At 44.5% G+C, this 16,981-nt stretch overlaps 1 protein-coding gene across 1 annotated transcript in view; it reads left to right on the forward strand.

The window, feature by feature from the left end:
* Nucleotides 1-16,592, forward strand: part of myo1d (myosin 1D) — a 39,451-nt gene extending 22,859 nt beyond the window's left edge. The window contains exons 18-22 of the mRNA XM_061756829.1: nucleotides 293-431; nucleotides 1,241-1,345; nucleotides 1,439-1,552; nucleotides 4,221-4,375; nucleotides 14,228-16,592. Coding sequence (XP_061612813.1) covers nucleotides 293-431; nucleotides 1,241-1,345; nucleotides 1,439-1,552; nucleotides 4,221-4,375; nucleotides 14,228-14,384 — 670 coding nt within the window. The 3' untranslated portion in view covers nucleotides 14,385-16,592. The remainder of the gene's footprint in view (nucleotides 1-292; nucleotides 432-1,240; nucleotides 1,346-1,438; nucleotides 1,553-4,220; nucleotides 4,376-14,227) is intronic.
* The last annotated feature ends 389 nt before the right edge of the window (nucleotides 16,593-16,981 follow it).

A 16,981-nucleotide genomic window follows, 5' to 3' on the forward strand; every position in this document is an offset into this window, starting at 1 on the left:
CATGGAGTTGACCTGTGCACTGCTGGAGACTGACAAGGCCTCGGGTCTCGTCTCTCATCCAGATGCGTCCCTTTCAAGCATGTTTCCTTCTGTTCACACTGGGAATGGATTTTTTTCTTTTCTTTTCTTCCCTGCACCTTCCAATAACCCGCAGCCTCCTTTCATCCCGACGGCAGTTTGCACAACGAGAACTTTGCCCCACCGGAGACGATAGAAGAGTCGACTCCGGTGGATTTTCCGCAACTCTAATAAGGTGTTTTTATTTTCCATCTACTTTTTTCCCCTCCTGCAGGTGGTGGGCATGGATGCTGATCAAAGGCCTCACTGCGGAGGAGGCTCTGCAGGTGAGGGCCAAGGTGGCCTGCCTGGAGGCCCTCAAGGGCCACAGGGCTGACCTGGGGCTACAGAGGGCCTGGGAAGGGAACTACCTGGTAAGTAGCTGGACTCATCCCTCAGATAAATCAACAGTACAGTGAACCCCTGCCTAATCTCTGGTTGCTATTTGTGAGTTTACCTATTTGTGGTTTTCGGCAAGCGCTGCAAAAATAATCCAAAATATCTTTTCCACAATGATACCAACATAAATTCAGAAAAATATCAATATTGAATACAGTACTGTAATCAATTAAAGCCGAGCAGTACTATCTTTGTGAAGGCTGAATTTTAGATTAGTGTGCCGTATATTGCGGTCTGTCAGTTTTGGGAAGCTGAAATGATGACAGGATAACCTGCATGACTCATTGAGTGCTGAAATGTGAATGTTGACTCTTCGGTAAGTCAGAAAGTGAGCAGAAAGTGCACATTTGTTGGGTCACACAGCGCAGATTAAATCTTTGAAATAATGCGTTTAATAATAATGTAAATGATACAATTAAAAATGATGGTTCATTTATTTTTTCATTTTGTATTCATTTTTTTATTCATTTATCTCATCAAATGGTTGATTGATTTAATGTGAATAATTAAGTTAAAACGTGTAAAATAAAAATTTTACATATAGATTACGTTTGTATTTATTTTATTAAATAATTGCCATTTAAAAACTCTATTCAGTTCATTTGCACAATAAAATGTGGCTCTTGATTGAGCCCAAAAGTTTGCCCAGCCCTGTTAGCGTTCACTTGCTAACCTAGTTGTTATTCCTAAGGCAACAAAGAGATATTCTACCTAGCAACGGTGAATCTATGTATGTATGTTATCAAACTGATGAACGTTTAACCTCATTTGCGTCCTTTTTCAGAAGCGAGACAGCCCCAATAGCACGGCGTCCTTCACGTTGGTCTCCAGTGAGCTGCAGCGCAAAGACAAATTCATGCGGGTGCTGTTTGCGTGCAACGTGCGCAAAGTGGGTGACAAACGCACCGCAGCCTCTGCACCTTTTTTTTTTTTATTGTTTGAGACCGCCGACGAGAATAACGAGGCGGGATTGTGTTTGCAGATCAACCGCTTCCACAAGGCGGAGGACAGAGCTGTGCTCATCACCGACCGCCACCTGTACAAGATGGACCCCCTCAGGCAGTACAAACCCATGAAGAGCATCCCCCTCTACAACGTAGGGCTTTCTTTTCATCTCCACTTTACTTCGACATTATCACTTAAATCCACATGTACATGAATTTTCTTTTTTTTTTGTAGATTTAGGTTCAAAAAAGATCTTCTGTATGTCCACACGCAATGTAAATGAAAACAACACATTTATCAGCTCGCAGGTGCAGATTGTTCATCAATATAATGACATTGTAGGTATTATTTTTAAAATCAGCGCTGGTCTTTTGTTCACAAACACTGAAGACATAGTTTTAGGAGGTCTACCTGATCACAAACGTCTGCGTGAAAATGCATCGAAGAAATATCTTTTCCAAAATATCGATTTTTCCTTGTGGACTGAGATTTAAGCGGTGTGAGGATGAAGCCCCCCGCCCCCCTTCCGGGTTTCACCTGGCGGGAGGGACTCCGTCTGGACGCCGACAGATGGCATCGAAGGGAGTGACGGCACAAGTTTTTTTGTTTGTTTGTTTGTTCGCGCTGAATAGACCGTTTGAGAATGTTTGTAAGCAATAGGCGCCAGGGTACATCTGAGTGGCAGTAAAGCGATTGGTTACTTTACCACCGAACTGAAACTATGTCAAAAACTTGTGACTGAGAATCTACAGACATGAAGACAAAACAAGGTTTAGCGAGCACATTGGTATTGTTTGATATTGTGACAGCAAGTTAAAAATGACTTGGGCAATTATGCAATGAGGCTAACAAAGTAAGGGTTTGTTTACTCGTGATGCCATCTGACTGCTTCCCAACCATAAGTATGTGTGACGTCATGGGGAAAAGGTCTATAGAAAGAGAGAGACGCATCAAACCTGAAAAGAAGTTAGCTCCTCGCACCGCTCGGCTAACACCTGTGCTAAAGCGACACCGTGACATCATCGCTTGAGCAACATCTCTCTGCGTCAGCAACTATCCATCTTTCTTTTCCACACTTCCACCTCCGACCACCCAACACATCCCCATCACTCCACCCTCCGCCATCTCCGCGCCCCTCCCGCCGTTGTCATGCCAACTTCCCAGGAGACTGCGTCGTCATGGCGACCGAGCCGATCAGCTGATGTCTGGCGCCGAGCGGCGCTCCTCTTCCTCCTCCTGTTTCCCGGAGAGAGTCATTCATCTCCTCGTGTGCACGTTCATCCGCTTCCTTTTTCTGCTCTTAGGCTTCCCGTAACCGCTTGGCTCGCATGTTTTTAAGGGACGTGACGAAACAAAAGAATCATTAGAAATTTTACAGCATTTGAGCGCCCCCACACTAAGATATTTTTAGACTTGCCTATATTAATAGTTTAAACCTTAATTGCACCCCAAACTATTGCCCCAACACTTTAATATCATTTCAAACTCATCTGACAACATTACCACTCAAAATAAATGACTGAGCTAGAAGTGCGAGAATGTTGGCCTGTGTATTGATACTTCACGACCCCTAAGAATACTATAATTAATACTTAAATTTTTTAAATGTACGTATAGTGGTACCTTGACTCAGGAGTGCCCCAACTTGAGAGTTTTTAGTTAGGATTTGTCGCTTGTTTATTTTTGTTGTTTTTTTACTCTGTGTCGCTAGCAAAAATTTGCACTATGAGTGAATCTGCCGAAGTAGAATAGAACCCTAAATAGTCATTGTCATGTAATGTCGCTCTCCTGTTAAAATAGCAAAGCTAGTGGAGGCCTTCAAGTGTAAAATAACCGTTCCTCAGACTGAAAATGTCTGTTGTTGCTAAAAAAAAAAAAAAAGGCCACCGCATTGCAGGATCAGTTGTCCTTTTGAGCCAGAAGCGCGATTGCGCCAGGCCCGCCGTCAACATGTGGCGTCCTGCGGAGAGACAATTAAACAGATGGCGGGACAGACGAGCGGCCGCGGCGGCTTCGTTCGGCGGATCAAAAGTGATTTTAGTGGATCAAGGCGAGAAAACAAATCAGAAAGTATCATGAAGCAACTCGTTATCAGCAGGCAGGCTGCTCGGCAATTAAGATTACATATAGATTACGTATAATACGTATTACGTATTCAATATACAGTGAGTGCGTAAATGTCGCGCCATTAACGTGTACAGGGGTTGAGTTTTAAATATGATAGTATGATATAACAACGCCACCTTGACTTGTTTAATTTGTTCCTTGACCAAACTCAAATTTTCCACATTGAATTGAATTGCCATTAATTTGTTCCAGTGTCCCAAAAAACACCCCCAAATTTTAAAAAAATGTTTTTTAACAGGAAAATTAAAAAGGGTGGGTCAATTGTATGTCAAGGTCCATATGTATTATGGACAGTTGCAGAGAAATAAACAGGACGTGAGATGAAGCGCATGAAAACGAAAAGAAGTGCGACAGAAGCTGGAGGCTGCTTTTCTTCCGTTTCCGTCTGAGTCTTTAAAGATGCATAAAAGTCACACTAATTGTTTTGGTCCTGCTGCTTTTGATTAAAAGAACATTTGACTGCTCCCCCGGGCGGCGGCACATCAATAAATCTTTATCCGCTTCGACTTTGATGGATTATTTTCCCCTTCTCAACTCAATTTGACTGTGCGGTAAAGACATCATCTTCACAGCTTCGCTCCACTCACCGGACACGACACCCGCAGCGCAATAGTCTGCCTTTTTGAAAAGCAGAAGATGCTCACTTTTTTTTTTATGTCGTTTTGCTCTTTGTGATTTGCGATGCGTGGCAGGTGACGGGCGTGAGTGTGTCGCCGGGCAAGGACCAGCTGGTGGTGTTCCACACTAAGGACAGCCGCGACTTGGTGGTGTGCCTGCAGGGCCTGGTGCCTGCCAACGAGAGCCGCATCGGTGAGCTGGTGGGCGCCCTGCTCAGCCACTTCAAGAGGTGAGCAGGCAAACACTCCCATTCCCCCCCCCCCCCCCCCCCCCGCTTGCAGAATAAGAGAATAATGACATTATTCATAACAGGTTTTACTCTTCCCTTCCATTATGCTTTCCCTAATATAAACTTTCATCAACTTCCGCAGAAATAATGGAAATTATAATTTTTTTCTTCACAGATAATGTCAAAATAAGTGTGTCTGTGTAGATTTTCAGCAGATGCACTTTTAGGCAAACAGTCAAAACACACTGATACAAAATGACAACACTCGCAAGGAGCTGCAGTCGGACACAACTCGCGCCCAGACGCTCACACTGAACTGTAAGCGGCCAACCTGACTCCAGCTCCTCGAAAGGCACACACATCCGATAAACGGATACTACAGTACCATACACTTTATAAAACCAATTACTTAAGCTCCTAAATCAAGGTACCAGGTACCACTGTAATTTATAACAATTATTATTTTATTTACACCAATATTACAAAAAATAAATAAATAAATCCAGTGCACTAAAATACACCCTAATTGTTGTTGGGGGCTCGCCATTAGCTCTTCACGCCACCTCATCCATCACTGTGACACGCCAACGTATGCGTGTGTGTGTGTGTTGGTCTGATCTCGGCGAGGTAGCGTAATTGTTTTCGCAGCGTCGCCACACATAGGATTACCCTTCACATGTCCTTCACAGACGAGCAGACCTCCGCACTCCGATTTTGCGCTTATGTTTTTTTTTTTTTTTAAATACATTTTTTTTTAGAAGGCAGACATTTCACATTATGTAAATATTTTGCAGCAGACACGCAGAGTTGCTTAAGCAACCACAGTAATCTCTTAAAAGAGCTTCCTCCACCTTTTTGAAACAAACCGCTCTCGTCTTTCCTGCCCACCCCCCCCCCCCCCGTCCCCCCCGTCCAACCCCACCTCAGCCTCACTTGACTCCCCCTCCCCCAAACCGTGCTTCATTTGCGAGGAGATGAAATATTTAAAACTGCTGCTGCTGCTGTCGACTATTTTTAGAGCACCATCAGCCTCCCCCGTTCTTTCTTTCTTGTGTGTTGAGGGGAAAAAAGAACCGTGTGGACTAAAGTATCGGGACGCAGCTCAAAATCAATCAATCAATAAGAGGGTTGGAGTCGTCTAAACCTTATTGGACGCTGTAGCGCTTGTCCTCATTAGGGTCACGGGTGAGCTGGATTCTATCCCAGCTGATTTGTGGCATCATTGCAGGGTACACGCTGGACTGATCACCCAGCAGGGCATAGAAAAACAACAGACTGTCAATCACATGTGCACACACTAGGAATTCAAACTCGCAGTCATCTGTTCGCAATGTGTGGAAGTACTGCTCCATGGTGTACTGGTACTAAAAAAGCACCACGATACCTCACTGTCAAAAATGGTACAATTCTGTCATTTTAGTACCGGCATTTTTAAGCGTGGCTGTGTGCGGCTCGACAGACATCGAACAATTCTCCAAATAAGAGGAAAAACGTGCTTGCTTCAAGTTATTTGTCACTCTCAATTGCCATAGACAGGCTAACGAAAATGAAGCATGATTGTTAGGATAATTATCAACCGTCAAACAACACAAACGAAGCAGCACTTCTCGTATGATAACAATTAAGGAGGACATGGGAAACAACTTGTAGCTTCCCGGCGTTCCCCAGCCACCAAATGAAAAAGGAAACGCGCGGGATTGATCGCTTGCTAATTGGAGTCATTGACGAAATTAAGCGAGCCTTTTGCTGAACATGCACATTAAATTTTTTTTCTCAAACATTTTGGGTCCATTGAACCCAGTAACTTCCAAGAGTGCCCTCATGATCTAAATGTGCACTCCTAAAATCCGTTGGGCTTATTTTTCTAAACCTGCCTTCGTGACCTGTTTAATAGAAATAAACTGAATCAAATTCAATATTTATCCATTGTCGTCAGCTAATGTGCACTGCTTCCACTAAAAAATTCTTGAATACCCGGCCGGGCATAAGTTGGTTCCTCACGAAAAAGAAAACATTGGGAGAAAATCGGGGGGGGGGGGGGGATCATTTGGAAAATAATTTGGAATGCAACATTTTTTTTTTTGTCATCATTTGAGTTCAGGTCAGCGTAGCAAATTGCTTTTCTGCCACCCAGAATTACCCTGGCAACTATTCTTTACAGTTCAGGAAAGGGCTGTAATGCATTCAGCAACCACTTTCCAATACAAAGGCTGGATCAATAGAGGTGTTCGTTCACCCATCTGTTTATTATTGACCTCCGGCTGATCGCATGAGTCAGCAGCCCTTCATTGATCCAGCATCCGTGCGATGCGTTCAAGTCCCGCCGGATTCTCCCAGCCCCGTAATACATGCGGTACCAGCGCTTAGATATAAGATCAGAGTGGTGCGTTTCATGTTGCTCCTTCGCCGCAGAAGCGTCTAAAATGCGAATATTTAAACGGGGAGCACGTCAGCACTTTTTGAAGGCAACGTGTCAAAGTGCAGTTCAGCCTCCACTCGGATGATCGAGAGACATGGACGCATGGAGAGAGAGAGAGAGAGAGAGAGTTGCTCTTCCTCGCCAAGGTCGCAACAATTTCTGCTGAATCAAATCTTTCCCTGCACTCCTCTTTCCTCCTTTCCTCCCTCATTTGCTGTCCTGCCTTTTTTTCCCCCCCTCTCCTCCACTCTTTTCCTTACTCCCCCTCAACTCACCCCTCTTCATCTCATCCTCTATTTGTACCCTCGTTCCTTCCATCCCACCTCCTCTTTCTTTCCTTCTATCTCAAAATGTCTTTTCCTCCCTCCTGTTGCTTCCATCCTTCTTTCCTCCTTTACATCATCTCTCCTTCTCGCTTAGTTTTCATTGTATCCTTCCTTTTCTCTGTGCTCTTACTTCTGTCACTCCTTCTCTCGCTTTCTCCTCTTTTCTGCTGGTATTCTTTCCATTCATCTCCTGTTGCTTTCATCTAGCCTTCCTCCTGTTTTACTTCATCCCTTGTTTTCTTTCATTCTCATTCCATCCCTCCTCCCTGTCCTCGTTCCATCATTCCTTTTCTCGTTCCCTTCCTCTTCTATAGATTCTCTTTTCCTTCCTTTCATCTCCTGATACCTCCACCCATCCTTTTCTTTTTTACTTCATCCCTCTCTCTCTAGTTTTCAGTGCATCCCTCCTCTTTCTGTCTTCTTCCTTTCTTCTCTCACTCCACTTTTCCAATCCACCGCTCTTCACATCCCATGACGCCTTCTCTCTCCCTTTTTCTCCTCATCTGTATTTTCTTCCCCTCTTTTCTTCATTCGTCTGTCCTTCTGTCCTCATTCTTTCATTTTCATTTCATCCCTTCCTTTTTTCTGTCTTCCTTATATCATAGTTGCTTCTCTTCTTTCCTTCAATTTTCCCCATTTTTGCCTTCATCCTTCCATCCTTTCTCGTTTTCCTAATCCACGTTGTCCCTCTCCTCTTCACCCCATCCCCCTCCTCTTTCCTTTTCCCTCACCCGCCAGCTGAGCCCCTTCCCTTTGTTTTTCACCTGAGATTCCTGGCGTTCCGCTCTTGTTTTTCTTCTCCCCCCTCGCTCTCGTCTCCTTTCTGGGGCGCTGCAGATGCAGTTGCCATGGCGACAGCTGCTTCCATGTTTGTCTGATCAGTAAGCGATCCATTAATAACCCCGCATGTTGCCTGCTTGTTTGCTGCGTGAATTCCAGACCAGGACTAAATAATCAAACCTTCCACAAACATTTCCATTATTGTTTGTGGCAAAGGAGACAATTGTGCATGTTTTCACAACTTCAACCAGTTTTCAAGTGTCGATCACATTCTTTCGTCAAAATATCAAGAATTCCAGACACTTTGCTACAATGTCAAGTAAGTCAGAGTAGAGCTTGTATTACAGTATAAATACACTTTCCTCTTAAAATAACAACGTACAGCCTTTAATGTCTCAACCACTGGCAACAAAAGTGAGTACACCCCATAGTGAAATTGTCCAAAATGGGACAATATTTTGTGTTGCCACCATTCATTTTCCAACACTGGTTTCAGGCTGTCTTTATGCAGAGCAACCATTTTTTTGGGAGATCGTCAGAAAGTTCTTTGCCACGAGGTGCCATATTGAACTTCAAATTCATCACACCTTGTCCCCTTTCACAATTTCGACTTAGTCACACTAACGACACTAGGGAGGGAAAATGGCTAAAGTGGCCCAATTTGGACAGTTTCACTTCGGGGTGTACTCACTTTTGTTGCCAGCGTTTTAGGCATTGTCTGTGTGTTATTTAATCCGGACAGTAAATTTACATTGTTATACACTCTACACTTCTTGACATAGTTGCAAAGTGTCATTTATTTTGTGTTGTTCCATGAAAAGATACAAATATTTAGAAAGGTGTGAGGGGGTGGATTGACTTCTGTGAGATACTTAATCTGCAAACGTTGAAAAGGTCACTTGCTCTCGAGTCATCACTGTGACATCATTACGTTGCTGTGAGCTGCCTTTCTCCTCACTTCACGAGCCTAAATCTTTAATCATCTTCCTCTGTACGACCTCTGCTAAACCCACGGGTACACATTTTCCGCCCAGCAACAGCGACACGACCCCCCCCAACCGCCCTTTCCCCCTCCCTCCCAAGCCACTGTCAGGACAAGCATCATTTAGCTTCATCCGCCGCCCCCCTCGCCAGTGGATCCCGTCATCGCGCCTCACACTCGCCCGATGACCTCATTTCGTCGCCGCCATCCATCCCGCTCGACACCTTTTCCGCGCTGTACCGCCACGACCTCCTTCACGCCTCCGTTGCTCCTTTGATGTCTTGTCCATTTTCTTTCTGTGTCCTCTGACGACCTTCAGCGCAAAGATGCGGTGTTCTCCCCCCGTGCTTGCATGGGTTTTCTTCCTCAAACATTCCAAAAGGTTTTTATTGTAGACTCTATAAATTGTCCATAGCTGTCAATGTTATTGTGAAGAAATGAGGACAAGACAGTGGATGCATGGTGTCCCGATACATACCGCTGCGTATCCTTTAGTGAGGCCTGGCGAGCTCGCGCCTGTAATGCGCCCCCGTCTTGGTTGGCCTGTTCTTTGTCACATTTAGCATTGATCGTCTTTAATGATCACAAGTGGACCTGTGAGCGGCCTCTCACTTAGCGTTTCACGGACGTGATTCGCGTATGGATTTAATTGATCTCCGTCAAGCCTCGTGAGCCGGGAGGGTTCCGGAAGCCGCAGATGAATGAATAACAGTAACTTGGCACAAAGGCTCGTTGGACACCCCCTGCCGCCGCCATCTGCGAAGTGCGACCGTCCGTCCCTCCAGAGACAGACGCCGCCGGTTTTTCTGCGTTTCCGGTTCTGCCTCACTTCCCGCTCCTCCGCTGAGGTGGCCCGTTTGTTTGAGCAGCGTGTGCGGATTCACGGCAACGGCTGTTATTGGCACGCGTCATTCACCCGACGTCCCGCGGGAGGGCGGACAGTCGAAGTCCACATGTCGTGGGGGCGACCTCCTGCAGGGTCACGCCACGTGTCGCTCCTTTTGTGTTTGTTCCTCTCTTTGGAGTCACTCTTATTTAAAAACAAACAATGGAGCAGGTTGAGGACGACACGTTGAACAGCTCCTGCGATGCGTGAATAAAATAATGAGCGAATGACGCTCATCCAAAAAAACATCACCTGCTGCTGTTTTTCCCTTTTCAACTGTGTAACTGGCAGAGGTGGCCAAAGTACTCACATGCTGTACTTAAGTCGAAATACAGCTACTACTAAAGCAACTCTGATAAAAATAGAAATACTGATTCAAATCGTTTAAGTATATTTCATTCTGACTTTACCCTGTAAAGTGAATTCTGAGATTTCTAAATACAATACGTTTGAAGATAATTGCTGAAAACGTGCAAAGACTGAGAACTATGTCGTACTTAATTGTAATAGTCTAGCGTTAAACTATTTTTTATCATTTCAGTTTCCCTTATGTTTTTTGGAGGGTGGCTGTAATGGCGCACTTACATCGGTCCCCCCCCCCCGCTCCCCCCACTATATAAGAACTTGAGCGCCTTCGTTCGCATCGGTGGTTACAAGTTACTTAGGCTCGCTAGCTAGATGGCAGCTAACGCCTCTCGTCCCGCCGCGGGAAGCCCCGTGACGACCCCGCGGGATACATTTTAGCCACCGGGGGCTTTAAGCGGATATATTATCGGAGCTTAAACATGTAGGGGTGCGTAAGCGTTCGAAAGATTTGTGTTATTTGTTTGACAGTTTAGCACATTCAGTGAACATGCCCGCAGGGTTTGAGCCCAGAGACAATAGATTGATTTTTCACAATTTTGAAGCCTTACTTTACATACTTTTTTTTTTCCCCCCCATCATTCAAACTTGTCAGGGTTGTTAACACTGTTGCCAGCGGCGTATCAAATTTACAATCCCAATGTTCACTTTATTTTGACTTCACAGCGACGTTAAGTAGAGTAATAGAGTATTTGTACTATTATCGCTTCTTGTGAATAATTCACTGGCGTGTCAGGAATGGTTGCACTGGAAATGATCACACGTTGAGCCGTTTCCGGGCAAATAATAATAAACTTGTTCGCCGGAGGCTCCTCGGCACAGCACGGTTCATGGCAGGTCAGCGAGTAGACGTAAAGAAAGCACAATCGATCAAATGCATTCCAGAGGGAGAGAAAGTCGATGCTCAGCTCCTGAAGCGAGGCCGTGCTGCCGGTGAGCTGAGCATCGAGTCGGACAAAAGTGGGAAGCCGCTTGGCCGTCAGCAAGCAAGGACATGTCTGCCTGTGAGAATTGGACGTCCTAATAGGAACAACGACAACAACCCTGCCTCTTGGACATACTATTACAGCTTTTCACCTCGGCGTCACGTATTTCGAGGTGGCTTGAGCTCCGATGTCACCGCTATTAAACAAACGCTTCTGTCGTTTGGCCGAGCTGAGAAAACAGGGGAAAGTGACTTGAATGACGTTTTTAGACCTTTCACGTTTGAATTCGAATGCGTGACGTTTCAAGCAAAAATATGTTAAGTGTGGTAAATTGCTTTGAAGGGAGACGACACCGGCCACGGTTTACATTTCCACAGATATGTTAATTCAAAAATAGACGTCAGACAATAACTAACATGCTCATCGCTATATTTCTGGGATTAATGGCACAGATGTGCTCTTTCGACACTAAAACGGATAGCATGCTATCGAGCTGATGTTAGCAGGCTAACCCTTATGTTTGGCTAAATGACTCAAGTCATTTTTGAGATACCCGTGAGAAACTGCCTTTCGCAAACTAAATGATGATGATTTTTGTTCCCAGTTTAGAAGCTGGCTACTACGATAATGACATCTATTCCATTTATCCTTCTCACCCGCAGGTTCTGCTGGAGTAATTTTGATATTTTTTGAAGGGAATTGGAAGAAGAAAAAGAAAACTCTGTACTCTGGTGCCTCTATTTTACAAACATAGTGAAAAGGTCTTTATGAATAACAAAATGTCCGCCTGTGAGATTTAAACTCGCCGATCTGTTGTTTTTTTGTGCTCTGTCACCACGGATACATGAATAACAAGGAGTAGCGATTCTCATTAGCATTTTCGTCCTTCACGTGCCCTTTAACAGGACAGGACTTGGCGTGTACTGTATCTACACGCATGCTAATTAGCTGCGCGTGGATCAAACTAATGCAGAATAATCCAGCAGCTGCGCAGTTAATCCTTCATGGGGATTATAACCTTTTGATTGGCCTTGATTCATTGTAATTGTAGTCGGAGGGCTAAATTCGCTAGTTGTATCCTACTCCTTTTTCTCAACGTGATGACCGTTTTTGAGAAAATATCTGTGTAGCATTGTTGGACTTTCTTCATTCATATTTATATTTCAGGTCCCAATTGCTGTGGGATCGAAAGCATCTGTCGCCATCCATTCTTTGTCGCACCAACTAATGATCTGATTGTGGCGTGCTGTGTGAAATTGCACACAGCTGCGACAATTTCCATCATAACTGTGAAAGAGTTTTCGCGGGGCGAAGTCGACTTTCTGTTTTGTTCATTCTCCCGCCTGTCGGCCCTTGCCTAACTAAGCTTGTGCCGCGTGCCGGTGAAGTTGCGAAACGTGAGCTCATGCGGCAAAGTCACAACAACAAGCGTGCGTGTGTGTGGGGGAAAATGCAATTGGTGGGGAGGAAAGAATTGATTTTCCTGTTTGAGAGGCCAGTGAAGTGCAAGTCTGCCTTGGGGGAGGTCAAAGCAGCTCAGACGGCCTGCCGGGAAAGAAAGATCATCCTGTGACCTCAAAAAAAGGATCTGGTATTCTATTTATTGACACAATGTGAGTTTATTGCGTATCTATTTGGAGTTTGTGCGTGTGTGTGTGTGTGTGTGTGTGTGTGTCTGCGCAATCGTCACCGCGTTTGCCCTTCACACCGAGCGCGGCATCCATCCTTCTGGCATTTCAGCAAGGCATGCACACGCACAGTACCGTTGGCTGGCGGCCAGGACAGATGAAGGAGTTGGGCTGGCGCAGGTTGCCGTGGCAACCGGCAGCGACTTCTCCCTTTCCGCTGCAACCGAAGCTACACGCAGCGGCTCTGTGGAGGAGTGCGGCGTGGGCGGCGTGTTTGCGTTCATGACTTTAGTTGTGCGGGTTTCCGAGTGTGAGCGGCTTGTTGCGGTTGCGTAACAAGTCGCTGTCATCGGGCCGCGGCTTGTCTCGAGTTCGTGTAGGATTGGAAAGTCTGACTTGCCTTTGGTAGCCAGCTGGCGACTTCCTGCTTCATGTACTACCAGCCGACCATTTTTGGCTCTTGGTTGGAGCCGAATCATTTTCAACAAACCCAAGGAAGGAAAACATGGACAATGTTCGCACTGAACATTGCCAAAGATAGGGTGCTCATTTATAGCTTGCAAAAGCAGTGATTGATCGGAAACCTTCGACCTGAGGTATCTGCTTCCCAACAGCAAATCTTCTGCCTCACTTGCACCGACATGAGAAAAGACAATAGGCGTATTGATCCATGCAGTTTGACGGCTCGTTGTACGACGTTAAAGACAGATAGCATGTTTGCCCAAGTCATTTTTAACTTATCGTCACAATATCAATTCAATCAAAAATACCAATATGCTTGCTTAAAATATGTTGTTTTCTTTCTTTGTTGACTCATTCATCCAGGTCATAGTTATCTGCAGAGGTTGAATGAAGGACATTGGACATTTTTTTTGCTATTTTTAAAAACATTTTAAAAAGGACATACAGTACTGGTACGCATTTCTCCAAGAGATTTTTCAAATCATCAAAAAACAAAAAGCTCTTGTTTGCACTTGTTTGTTGTGCTTGTTTTAAATAACATATTATAATAACGTTATTTTTTTTAGAAATGTGTAAAGTGATTCAAATCAGAAATGTGATTTGTTTTTTGTTTTCTTTTTCCTATAAATGTAGTGTCAAGGACATATTGCCCAGCCCAACCAAAAACTAAAACTCAACTCAATCAGCGGGATATTTAAAAAAAAAAAAAAAATCACATTTCACTTTTTTTTTAATCACTTTTTACACATTTCTAAAAAAAACAAAAACAAAAGTGCTTTACATCAATAAAATGATAATACAATATTAATAATTATAATAAATGCATAAATAAAATATCCCTTCTAATAAAAATATCTCTTTAAAAACCAGTCGGTGAAATGGAAACACTCCTGCAGCGCTTTTGCTGTGTCTTTAGCCCAAACTCACGGTCGTTATGTTGCCTGCCTGATGTTCACCAGCAGCGTGTTGGAGGTCAAAGTGGATAAAGTTGCTGCCGACTTGAGGTGAAAATGTTTGTGTGTGTGTGCGTGTCTATTTGTGCACATTTAATTGATGGACACATTTGCTTGCATTGCACAGCGAGCGGCGGAAGCTGCAGGTGAACATCTCCAGCCCCATCCAGTGCAGCATGAACGGCAGGAAGTGCACGGTCGTGGTGGAGCCCAAGATCAACCAATCGCAGCCCGACTTCACCAAGAGCCGCGCCGGCTACGTGTTGGCCGTCCCCGCCAACTGAAAGGCGGCGTGGGGCGGCGATCACGACGGCGCCCCCCAGCAGGCCGGGAAGGTGATTGACTTGTCTGTTTTGGGCGGGGTTCACTCAATCGCCCAATCACAGCTTTGAAAAGTTAGCACTGCTGGATCATCCACCAAAGTGATGTTATTTCCCTCTTTTTTTTATTTGCTTTGTGCAATATTGACTGCTTTTTGTTGTCACTTTGAAGGTGAATAACTTTTTATGAAGGGTTTAAAGTGGAAGATCAATAATTGTAAATGGTCGTCCTTGCCAAAGGCTTTTCTTGATTTTTATCTTTTTTTTTTTTTTTTTTTTTTATTTTGGTTTTTTTGCTGCGATGTGCTGAGCACATCTGCGATTTAATTTAAAAGTGTCATGCGCAGCACACATTTAATACATATTTAATACACAAACAGCAGCACAGTGCCCAAGTGGCTCACAGTTGGGAGTCTCAGCTCGTATGTTCTCCTCATGCTTGCGTGATTTTTTCATCGGCTACTCCGGTTTACCAAAAACACTTACGTTAGCTTTATTGGAGTCTCTAATTCAACGATTCTCAAACTATGGTCCCAGGGGGTCTACAAAATAATCGTATCGTTTAAAAAAAGTGCGTTACTACTGTGCATATGAGGACTGGCGCACTAATAAAACAAACATAATAACCAGTGACTCCTCCCTATGTTAGCTTTGGCCAATTGAAAGCGTTGCTATGATTGCATCATCACATCTGTAATCCCTGCATCAATAAAGTTATTTTAGAACAAAAAGTTTATTAGTGCAGGAATAGAGTCCCTTTTTGGGAATAAATGGCAGAACAGAATAAATGTGATATTTTTTTTTTTTCCAGGATAAAAAGCTTGATACACAGTAGTGCCTTGAAATTCGAGTTTAATATTTTCCGTCATATCATCTTTCTTTTCTCCATCTTTCTCTTTCTGCCATTAAGCCATTCTAGCCTCCGTCCCCAAAAAATTAAAAATTTAAATTTTGAATTTTTGATGATGAAAGTAACACTATAATATTGTACTTTATAGAAATATATCTTAATAACATAACTATATAGAATGCAAAGAATTAAACAGTTTGTGCATGATTTGTTCCATGCAGCGCCTTCTGGTGGGCTTGACTTGGCCACCGGGGGCAGTATAATACAGTCATGCAGACACAAACATAGAAGAGTTTCACAACTACTGTAAGTGGCTCGGTGAGCTGCAGTAATATGAGTCGTTTTTCGTAGAGGATAAAGAATATATGCCTGTGAGTACTATGTGTTTGCTGCACCAAAAACAGCGGAAAGACAGCTCGAGAAACACGTAAATCGGGTAATTCGGATCCCAAGGCACTACTGTGTTACAAGAATAACGTTGCATTTCGTAAATTCACTTGTCTCAATTGTCAAAAATGAATCAAGGAAACCTCAGTGGAATCAAATATGACACGTTTTCATGTCAGGGTGTGTTAGCCACCGTGCTAACACATGCTAACAGGTGCCAATGCACGAACCCAAAGGAGAGACACACACACACACAATGTAGTACGTCATGTCGTGTGACAAAGTGTGTTTGTAAAGTGAGTAGTGGTTTGTGTTCAGTGGCGCAGAGCTGAAGTGGAGAGTGCGTGCGCTCGAGACCTCGATCTGCTCGTTATGTCGTTACTTTCCGCTCGGCCTCTGAAGCGACACACAGTCACGCCAAGAAGAAGAAGAAGAAGAAAAGCGGAAAAGTAGGAGGAAAACCTCCTCTATCCCCTTCTTCCTCCCCCACTTGTTCCCTTTTCTTCCTCTGTCCTTCCTTTATCACTTCCTTCCTAATTTGTTCCTTTCTCCCGTCTCGACTAAATACTTCCTCCCGTTGTTGCCTTTGTGACTTTTGCCTTTATCGCTATTACCCGACATATCCCTCCGTACTTTGCCCCCTTTCCATCCTTCCTTCCCCTCTTCCTTCCCTGGCTCGGACTGTCCCTCTTCCCCTCCGTCCTCCACTTCTCACCAATCCTTACAATGCGGAAGTGCACATTTCAAAATGACTCCTGTTGTATGTGCGCGCCATTTGCGTGTCCTCGGTCGTCCCCGTGTGTGCGTCGTGCGCCAAATTGCCGTCATTCTCCGTAATTTATTGTGCGTGTATTGTATGTACATGCATTCACATGTGCCTCATTTGAAATCCCTTCTGCATATATTTGTCATAGGAATAAACAATACATTCATGACTTCTTGTGGTCTTTGGTGCAAAAGTTATTTTCTCCAGGCACTTGAGTTGTATTAAAAATTGTCATATCATCTATGAATCGCCGACGCCTGTTTTTGTCTCAACTGACATGGTTAACGCTACCACCCCCGTCACCCGTAACCATCCGGCCGTCATCCCCCGTCCGCTTGTCGTCGTCATGACAACGCCACCTCCCGCTGCTTCGTGACAGTCACCGGGAGCCGCTTTAAATGGCTCCCCCCGTGATGACCGGTTAGCGCTCCTGGCCGCTGACTCAGTGACTCGCCTTCGCGTCCTTTTGCCTCCCAGTGGCGAGTTACGTTTTTGTGCGCGTGTGTGTGTGTAATTGAGCAGATAGCGCTTTTAAAGGAGTCACTGGGAAAGAACCGG

This window comes from Phyllopteryx taeniolatus, chromosome 19, assembly GCF_024500385.1.
Source record: "Phyllopteryx taeniolatus isolate TA_2022b chromosome 19, UOR_Ptae_1.2, whole genome shotgun sequence".
Taxonomy (NCBI): Eukaryota; Metazoa; Chordata; class Actinopteri; order Syngnathiformes; family Syngnathidae; genus Phyllopteryx; species Phyllopteryx taeniolatus.